Source organism: Myxocyprinus asiaticus, chromosome 22 (assembly GCF_019703515.2).
Source record: "Myxocyprinus asiaticus isolate MX2 ecotype Aquarium Trade chromosome 22, UBuf_Myxa_2, whole genome shotgun sequence".
In the NCBI taxonomy this organism is placed as follows: domain Eukaryota; kingdom Metazoa; phylum Chordata; class Actinopteri; order Cypriniformes; family Catostomidae; genus Myxocyprinus; species Myxocyprinus asiaticus.
Window position 1 is genome coordinate 35,052,944 of NC_059365.1, and position 10,852 is coordinate 35,063,795.

Consider the following 10,852-nt stretch of genomic DNA (forward strand, 5'->3'; position numbering starts at 1 on the left):
TGTTCAGAGAACGTTTTCATTCACTATTGCAAATTAGTTTAGATTTGTTAAAAATAACATCATAAACCAACTTATAAGACAATGTTTTGATAGCTCCACAGAGTTGCGGTGTTTACAGTTTTCAAGGAAATAAACCTACGCGTGGCTTACTTATAGTTGTCTCTGCAGAAAGTATTTATATTTTTATTTTTATATGCCACCGTTAACTGCAGTTTGCTCCAGGGTTTTTTTCCCCCTGTCACAAAACTGCTTTGGATAAGACAACATCTACAATGTGAAGAGTAACTCTGATGATTTAACTTGTGTGTTCTTAACATGCCTCTCTATCATCAGCCATATCCGCACATGCTGCCGAGGCGTATGACTGGACAGAGGTACAGGTTACAGCAGCCTCTGCCTCCCCCACCCCCTCCACCACCCTACTATCCTGGATTCCTACCATACTTCCTGTAAGAGTCTCTTAAGAGTTTTACTTTTATTAACACACACTAAATGCATGAATTTGTTGTATGAATTGTTTCACATTCTAAGTAAGGAATAATTGCTGACTTTTTTGTGACGAATTATTGAAAAATAATGCACAACCGAGGTGGTAAGTAATTTCTGATAATATGGAAATTGTTTGTAATTTTTTATCTGATTTGCTTAGCCAATGTGTTTGTTTTATTTGCTTATTTTGCTGTGGTAGCCTGTGCGGCTCTTTGAAATAACTGAAATAATTTGACAAAGTGAAATGGACCGTTGACGAGACCTGGAACTTCTTCAAAGCCGTGTACACCTTAGAACATCTGTCAACCAATCATAATCGAGCATTCAGCAGCCCCGTGGTATAAGTAAAGGATAATGTACAGTCAGACAGTCATTATCGCAAAATAAATGCATACAGGGAGATCAGGACCCCAATATGAGGCAGGTTAATGGTTATGATGCCTTATGTGATATTTCTCAGCAATAGGAAAAAAACAAAACAGTTGTATGATCCTTGCATTGAGTGTATGCAAATGATTTGTGTGTTTTTGACAGCTCAATGCTTCCTGTGCCTCCGACAGCTGTGGGTCCTGCTATCAGCCTGGACTTGGATGTAGATGATGTAGAGATGGAGAACTATGAGGTAAACACTCACAGAGAAACCTCACCTGGTGGACGTAGATTTGGCCCACTATTTTTATAAACCGGCTTGTCCTAAATGATTATAGTCATAATTGGTTTTCACTAGGGCTGTCAATCATTTAAAACTTTTAATCGAATGAGTTACATGATGTGAGAGTTAATTAATGGAATTAATCACAATTAATAGCATATCAATATTTACTGCGACAACCCCCCAAATAAAGATAATTTAGTGTATAACAATTTAAATAATTATATATAAGAAATATAATGCAGATAATTCAAATGTGTTAGCCTTCATCATATACATACTGTATATTGTGACAGCAGACAAGTGAAGCATTTACACAATACAGAAAGTGGCTTTAAAAGTCAAAATATTGTTTGTTTTATTTCCATATCATTAAGCATAACCCTTTTATTGGCCTATTCCATATGCGCTGTTTTTAATTGTTTATGTACTCGTGCTGCCTGCTCTTTGGTTTGTCGAGGCATTTTACCTGTACAGCTGGAGTTGTGCTGACTGCCCCCTAATGCCACAGATTTGCAAAAACATCAAGGTGGTACATCATGCTTGAATTGCTCCGATGGTAGTCGACAGCCCTAGTTTTCACATAACGCATGTCATCTTATTATGGTTTGTGTTGAGAGCTTTGTGCAAGTTTTGAACACACTGTTTCTGATTTTCTCTTAGGCGTTATTAAATCTTGCTGAGAGACTTGGAGAAGCGAAACCTCGAGGACTAACGAAAGCTGATATAGAGCAACTTCCATCCTACAGGTTCAATTTAGAAAACCACCAATCTGAACAAACTCTGTAAGTGTTCTCGAGTTTCTGCCACTCTATTTTAGATAGCATTTCTCTTGGACGTTTTGATTGTGGCCTGATATTTTATGCTGCTGTGGCTTGGATTTTCTTGCAGGTGTGTTGTGTGCTTTAGTGATTTTGAGTCAAGGCAGCTACTTCGAGTATTACCCTGTAACCACGAATTTCATGCCAAGTGTGTGGACAAGTGGTTAAAGGTAAGAATCACATTGTTAAAATTAATGCTTTAGGGATCATGAAGTAACATTTTTACAGCATTTAATAATCAAGCAATATTACACAAGCAAGAGTACTGTTGTTCTATATACTGTATTAGCTATATACGGAACATCAGCACAATTGCAAGTGTGATTGCTTTTATACAACTGTAAATAATCTGAAATAATTTATATTTCAGACCAAAAATTGGCCAATTAGTTCATGCATTTCTTATTCGGCAGCGAAAAAACTTCCAAAAGACGATAAAGCATCTAGCACAGCTCGCTCTCTGCACTGCTCTCATACTCTGTTTCGAACTAGGTGTCTTTCGTTCGTAAATGAATCAGTGTTTTTGAATGAATCATTCTCGTTCACTTCAGTGATTCAATGACTTACTCGTGACATAAAAGATGCTCATTTGTCGCCACCTACTGGCATTAATTTGCAATCTCCAGAAATGGTCACTGAATTAATCAGTAAATGAAATCAAACTGAACAATAAATCGAAATCCTAACCACTCTTTAGAAAGCCATGAAAATAGAGAAGCACCCCAGTGCTGTTATACTAAATATCAGCACTCTTGGAACGCCACATGCCCAATCAGATTCGAGGACTGGAACTGAGTGGCTATGTTTATGGCTTATTATGTTACTCACTCTACTCGGCAAACGAAGAATTAGAAGCAGCATTTAATACCCTGTCTGACTTTACCATGTATGTGCCTGATGCCCATTCCTCCTCCAATATAACCGTAGGCATCTCTGGATGCGAGTACGAAGGAAAGACAGTGGGTGAGAGTTGTCCTTAAAGGAGTTTACAGATGTGGAATTGAAACAAAATAATAGGAACTTTAAGCAACATCTGCGGACCGGATGCTACGCAAAAATCACTAAGCAAAAATGGAACGGAGCATTTAAAAACAAAGGTAGACAATAATGACAACATGGTCAGATACATGACAAAATAGAGGTAAAAAGTTAATTTCTCAGTTGTTGATTATTAGATATGATGCATTAATACAAATATAATGTTGATGCTGACATGTAATAATACATTTCCAGGCAGTTTATTTTTATTTAAGCCTTATTTTGTGTTAATTTTCTCTTTCAGATAGCTTATTACAGCTGTGAAAAAAATGATACAGGACTTTATTAGCTCAAGAATAACAATCTGTGCATACACTTTCCATCCATAGGTACACCAAAGTTTAACAAAATAAAACAATTTGGCCTGCATAACTTGATGTTTAGTCCAATCTGGCCCTCAATTTAAAATGAATTTTACTCCCCTGCTCTACATAACCATTATTTGATTAAAAATACAAACTATTATTAATAAAATAGTTTATTTCTCTGTTCGTCTCATGTTTCTATCTTTCTCAGCCCCTACAATGATGCTTAAGTGTGATCTGTTCATTGACTTTGGATAGCCAGTTCTATATATAAAATATTTTTATAAAAGAATATAATAATTGAAGACAGATTGTATTGATATAAGGATACCAGGGCTAATTGTCACACTGGGAAGTTCTCACAAGGCCTATATTTAAGTAACTATAAGGTTTACACGTGTATGTATTTGTGTGTAAAAGTAGATGTATTTTCTCTAGCAGTGGTTTTGTATGCTTTTTCAAACCTAGCTCAAAACCCTTATAAATTAGAGTATTTTTTGTGAATTCTATCGTGGACATTCACATGGAACCTATGCCACTGGTTTAATGGCATGTTCCATTGTGACAACCTACCCCTTATAGTGTGAACAAAAGGTCAATGTGTGTTCAATTTTTCCTGAGCAATAACTTTGAAAATGTTGAATTTCTTTTTTTAGCCACGACTTCAGTGTAGTATGTGGCTATACAGATATATGACTTTAAAGAGCCCATATTATGCTCATTTTACAGGTTCATAATTTTATTTTGGGGGTCTGCTAGAATAGGTTTACATGCTTTAATGTTCAAAAAACACATTATTTTTCTCATGTACATTGCAGCAGCACCTCTCTTCACCCTCTGTCTGAAATGCTCTGTTGTAGCTCCTGTCTCTTTAAAGCCCCCCTTTCTGAAAAGACCAATCTGCTCTGAATTTTCAGCTGGCCCAGTCTTTTGTGATTGGTCAAACGCTTAGAGCATGTGTCTGAAATGTAACGCCCCTTATCATAACCGAAGTAGCCCTTAGGCGGGCATTGTGCAAATGTGTTACGTAGTGACTTAGCTAAGTCACGGAAGTAAAGGCTGGACCGCAAACCAGGTATTTCAGGCAGTTCAGGAGCAGTTTTCTGTGGGAGAGAGTAACTCCCTTTGGCATGCACAAACAGCTATATTACACACTAAAGGAAAGGTAAAATCCCAAAAAGCATAACAGGGCCTCTTTAAAAAAAATAAACCTACCACCTACTCTGAGAAATATTTACTGGAGTAAAAAGTGTGACAACAAGCACCAGTCAAGCTAAGAAACATTTAGAATCTGTTGATGTGCTTAATAGACAATGTATTGGTGCTCTGGAGCATTTAATATAAACAAATGTAAATCTAAATGTAAAAAATGCATTCTTTTAATGTTAGCAAAACAGTAGCAAAATGATTATTATGTGGCCTATTTGTGGAAATGCAGTTGTGTTACAGATTCATGGGCATTTGTGATTTGATGGTGACTTCAATAAATGAGCTAGTGCAATGAAGCTTGGTATCTTAATCAGAAAGAACATTGGTGTTTCCACCTATCATAATCCTCAGACCCCCCCCATAAATAATTTTCTAGGTCCGCCCCTGAATCTTGGTTAATCTTACCAGTCTTATCTTAATATTGTTACTATTAACCAAGATTAACAAATGCATTAAAAGTATTGTTTGTTCTTGGTTCGAATGTTAACTATTGCATTAACTAGTGGTTCCCAACCCTTTTCCTGGAGGCCCCCTAAGACTACACATTTTGGATATTTCCCTATCAAGCACACCTGATTGAACTAATCAGCTCGTAAGTGGAGACTCCAAGACCTGAATTGGGTGTCAGATAAGGGAGATATACAAAATGTGCAGTTTTGGGGGGCCTCCAGGAACAGGGTTGGGAACCACTGAACTAGTGTTAAAGTTTACATCTATATTTGCTTAAAATTCTAAAATATTTGAAAGCAGAAAATGAGCATTATTTATTGGCAAGGTTATTGTTGCTTTTTGAAACTGGCACAAAGCAAACGTCTCTGTTAATCGACCAAACAATCACATTATTGGCCCATGGCCATAACCTTAAAATAACCAAATATCAGCCAATTAATGCCTGAAAGATCCATCACTAGTATATGGAAATATCACTGGTTTGGAGAAATTAATGGGTAACATGTTTTGCAGACCAATCGCACCTGTCCAATCTGTCGAGCTGATGCCTCAGAAGTTCACCGTGATGTGGAATGAGTTCAGGCTTTTGTCCTTCACTGGAAAGCAGCACAAATCCTTGAGTGTGATTTGTGAGTGGGGACGGACACCTTCTGCAGCCAAATGCAAATCTACCCCCTCACCCTGCTCCCAAACCCCACCTCTACAATAAGCAATCTTGGAATTTGTATGGAACCCGTTTGACCTCTGCTGTGCGTCATTGTGTGAGTTTCATGAAAGCTACTGCCTCCTGATAGCCACTTCCAAGTTCTGGAATTATTCTTTTTTCTTTTTCATTTAGTTTTTTCCCTGCCCCTTGTTTTCGCAGATTCCAAAGATAACCTGTAATACGTGTTGTGTTGGCATATTTGTTTACACAATTCAATATTCTCTATAGTTTTTTGATCACGAATAATTAAAACTCGTGCTTTAGTGTCGTTAAGGACTGCAGGGGTGGGCCTGGATGATGGTTGTTTTGGGCTTTACCATGCAATCAGAGGAATTAAAGAATGATAAGCGCCAGTCTGCTTGTGAATTACCATCATAGATGCATGTCTGTGTATGTGATGGGCTCGAGGGACTTGTTAATAATCTATGTTTTGCAATAATGTATTGATCATTTGAATATCTTAATCCTGATTCTCTTTTATCTGCAAATGCTATTGTGAAGGTGTGACTTTCAGTGGTTTCAAGTTCAAAGGTCTGAGGTTAAAGGCAAAAAAAATTAAAAAGGAAAAAATACACAAAAGGACTGCAAATGATGGATGTGATTCCATCAGAAAACTCCCCCTGGGATTTCATCACGCTAATAGAGACATTAAGGAAGTGAGTTTTGTGATGAGCACATGGGGAGACATTGCTGTGGAGTTTTTGCTTTTGCTGTTGGCTGGCACGGGCAATCGGACTGCCCATGAAAACACAGGGACAAGGACAGCACACTGCCTCTGCCAGCTCCCACCTGGCTGCACTGCACAACCCCCATCTATTCTGGACTGGCCCTCTTCAGCCCGATCCATCACTTGGCTGTCGCCCTCCGGGTGACGGCTACATCCAGGAGAACATCTTACGGGCTTTACGCGGACTGTTCTTTTAGACTAGCAATATTTTTAACTAACAAGACCCACCGCATTTCAGCCGAAGCTAACAAAATGAGAATTTGGGAATTTAACAGTTATCATCTTGCCATTTTTAAACCTCTGCATTTACAGTGGAGGCCAGGAGATATCGCTTGCCTGTCCAGAAAGACTTTGAAAGAAGGTGGAAAACTTTTGCAGAAAGCAGTACGTGCAATGAGTGTCTGAAGTGAAACGTTTTGGCCTGATTTTTGGAGGACTAGGCTTTTTTTTTTTTTTTTTCTCATTAAAGAGCCAAATAATCAATATACACTCTACTTCTCAAGATCTTGACAAGCACAAACCTGTTACTAATCTTCAAAACATCCTTTGTCAGTTCCTCTTTTAAAAGTATAAGTTTTTTTTTAAAGTGGTGTTATTTATTGGTTTTACCTTCTAAGAGTTTTTGAAGGATGCGGTCGGAAAACTAAAGCACCTATAATGCATTTTAGTTTGCCTCCTGTTGTAAGGTCTCAGGCCATGTTCACAGTTTAAAGTGATGTGAAAGGAAAGAAAACATTGTATGCATAGCCTTGTCGTGAAAGGTTGAAATTATAGTCTTGTTTTTAAGACAAAAAGAATGTTGAAACCCTCTGTATTTCTTGTAAAATGGATAGTTCACCCAAAGAATAAAAATTCTGTCATCCATTATTTACCCTTATGTTGCTCCAAACTCAAATGACTTCCTTTCTTTTTGATACACAAAAGGAGCAAAATTAAGGCCAAAGTATACTTCCTTTTCTGTGTGGACGAAAATTTCGTCATCAGCACCACTGTCCACATGTTTTTTTTTTTTTTGTGCATTTAGTTTTTTACTTCCGGACAATTCGCGTCTTTGCATGTTGTCGGCGCATGCACCGTTGACTGTGCTGAAAGAGTATCACAAAATAGTCTGAGCGTGCATGCGTCGATGCACCTGTATCGGCTTGTGGTCGAAAGAGTGTACTTGTAAAAGCAGAGCGCTCCACCGTAACTGAGAGGGAGTTTCCTTTTTTTCCATTCACTATCAAAAAGATACAACTGAAGTGAATGGCGGTTGAAGCTAACATGGTAACCTTCCGTTTTCCACGGAAGAAAGTAAGTCATATAAGTATGGAGCAACTCAAGGGTTAATGAGTTAATGATGACAGAATTGTAATTTTTGGGTGAAATATCACTTGAAGCCCTCTCCTGTGTGCCACTTGACTGTAGTCGTTCCACAAAGATCCCAAACAGGATTTGAAATGGCAGAGACAGAGCGTTAGGGTCGTTTAAAGAAGAAAAAAAAAAACAGCACTGTAAAACGCTCAACTCATAGTTCACTCGATTCCAAAAACTAACCCGAACATTGTTCGGGGGAAAACTATGAACTATTTGGGTATACTTTTTTCCCTAAGTACTTTCATTATAGGACTTTTAAATATATAAATATATATATACATATATATATATACATATATATATTCCTGAGTCATATGTCCACTGAATAGTCATTGTAACTCAATACACACTGGCTTTCTCGGGTAAAGGGACTCTTTTTAAGAGAATGTGAGTATCTTGCTTTTGCGTGCCAGGTTTAAAAAAAAAAAAAAAAAATTTTTTTAAAAAAAGCCATTGTAATGAATTTAATCCACACTTTTGATAAGTAATCTATGTATACATATCTGTTCACGTGCATATATTTTGAGTATTAAAAAAAACACTCAGGGCCTCTCGGTAATTGAAAATAAAGGAAAACAGTCCATATCAAATGGGATTGACGCCATGGAGATATATTTGGGTATTCTAGGCTGTTTTCCTCAGGCCATGCATATTTTAAATGTAATCAACTGAACTAATATTCCTTTTTTAAATAGTGATGAATATTATTCCATTATAAGACTGGCATGCAAGGAAAAAAGAAGAAAAAAAAAGATGAAGTGACCTGTTGTATCGAGTTAGAATAGGCTTTTTGTTACTGCAGCCAATCATTAAGCGTATGTTACTCGAACATGTTTTCCAGCCGTTCCGTTTCCGTGTATTTGAACCACACAAACAGGTTGTAACCCCATTTGCAAACGTGCCTCGGTGCACACTGTCCACCTAGACCACTTCCAAGACTATTCTTACAGTGTCTGCATGTTTTAAGGGTAAAAAAAAAAAACAACAACAACAAAAAATGAAACCTGTATTTTCAGTGAAAGATATCTAGACAGGGGTGGGCAAGTATTTAATTGTGCACAATATTCATGCATGTCTAACCAGGTCCCGACTGTTTTTTAGGTAGATCTAGTTGGCTTTGGGTTCTGAGTATAGGGGACTTTTTGCTCAGCTGATAACTGCCATGCACTGTACTGCACACATTTCTAATAGAACCGAATGACTACAAGACGTTATTGTGCTTGTACTTGGAAAAGAAGTAAAAACAAAAAAAAAAAAATGAGTACATAAAGGTGTGATTGATGCCAGTAGGAAGTGAGCAGCTTTTGAGATGGGAAATGTGATCGGCTCCTCGTTTAAGCCACATTTGTGCTTCTATATTGTTGCCTCAGTGACTGACACCCTTGCCTGGAATCTAGATAATGGAAAGCCATATAGTAAAAAGGTGCTAGATATTCTATATTTAGGTGTAATGCTACATTCACATAAGAGAATGCAATAGTTTGTTATGGGTCTCTATTCATACAGCATGCAGTGCTAGTACCCTCACGACGGTCAGCAGCAGTTAATAACATTATCAACAGGGGTTTCAGTTTAAAAAAAAAAAAAAAAAAAAAAAGTAGCTTTACTTGTATGTGCTGGTAGACAGTGACCGTTTCAAAATGTGTCTTGTAAAGGATTCATTTACTGCCCAAGCGATCTGATTCAGTACATCTGCCTTAAACTGAAGTAGGAGGTATTGTCTGGGGGTAAAAAAACAAACAAAAACAAAAAACGGCGCTATCACTCACCAAAATGGTAAAAAAAATATATATATATGTACCTGTTATGCGGTTCTCTCTACCTTTAGCATCTGTAATTGTTATGGTTTAAAAATAAGTTGTTGATATACACGCAAGCACTTTTGCTTGGGTTAACCGGCTGTGGGCTCTTTATAATATATCCTTATTTAGATTTATAAAGGAATTTTTCACAATAACCAAGATTCCTTGAAAACCTCAGTGTTACCTGTACTGAATTACTAAAAAGTAAAAAAGAGAAAACAACAACTATGAGTTATGATAAATAGAATCTTGTAGTCTTTCTGTGATTCAACTAATAAATAATCTCACAGCTTGTGTGGTGGAAAATTGTGTTCCAATAAGCAGCTAAATACTTTAGAATTTGTGATTTGTTAATTGCTCTATAGACGCCACTGATTGTTTACCAATGATTTCATGCTGTGTGGTGGGATAGTGGATTGTTTACTGTTCTATTCTCCTCCTGGCCTCTAGGGGTCAGTCATTGCCTGAACTCCAGACTACCCAGCCAACAACAAGGCCAGGGGCATGTGTTCTGTGTTAGGAAGATATTTTGCTTTGGTACTTGCACATTTACAGTTACCTCATTTTTGCCATGTTTGTATTTGGAAGAAAAAAAAAATCAATGAAAAAATTAAATAAAAAAAGCTAATATATATATTATATATAGGAAATTGTTCTTAATGCTATACTTTTTTTCATTCCATTGAAATCATTGTTTGTAGCATTTAACATATAACTAGTTATAGTGTATTATAAATACATCTGTATACTGATTTGAAATTTTTAAGATTTGTACTTTTTTTAAATGAAAGTTGCTAGTTCTGCTTTACCGAGTAGTGCAATCATATTTTTTTTAATTGTGGCTGATTGGAGAGGGTTGTTCACTAATAAATGTGTGATGTATACTCGTACTACACTGACTTAAGTAATCACTGCTTTAAACATATTGCTCAATACAAATGTGTTGCAGTTCAGTTAACTTGTCTGAGGGTTTCTGTGCCATGCAAACCTCACAAAACGGTGAAATCACGGAAGAACGTGCTCAAATTTCACCTCAAAAGAAATATTTTTTCTGAAGTCAAAGAAGCCTATTTTAGGAACTTTTAGGATAGTTCACCCAAAAATGAAAATTCTCATCATTTTCCCAACCTCAGTCCAGATGTGTATGGCTTTCGTTCTTCTGCAGAACACAAATGGAATATTTATAGAAGAACATTTCAAGCGCTGTAGGTCCATACGATGCAAGTGAATGGTGATCAGGCCTTTTGAAGCTCCAAAACACAGATAAAGTCAGTATAAAAGTAATCCATATGACTCC

At 37.0% G+C, this 10,852-nt stretch overlaps 1 protein-coding gene across 4 annotated transcripts in view; it reads left to right on the top strand.

Annotated features, from left to right (window-relative positions):
* Positions 1-9,849, top strand: part of LOC127412833 (RING finger protein 44) — a 36,481-nt gene extending 26,632 nt beyond the window's left edge. For all 4 annotated transcript variants that reach the window (XM_051649488.1, XM_051649486.1, XM_051649487.1 and 1 more), the window contains exons 7-11: positions 334-449; positions 1,024-1,111; positions 1,805-1,926; positions 2,033-2,132; positions 5,478-9,849. In XM_051649488.1, the coding sequence (XP_051505448.1) occupies positions 334-449; positions 1,024-1,111; positions 1,805-1,926; positions 2,033-2,132; positions 5,478-5,540 (489 nt within the window). In that variant the 3' untranslated portion in view covers positions 5,541-9,849. The remainder of the gene's footprint in view (positions 1-333; positions 450-1,023; positions 1,112-1,804; positions 1,927-2,032; positions 2,133-5,477) is intronic.
* The last annotated feature ends 1,003 nt before the right edge of the window (positions 9,850-10,852 follow it).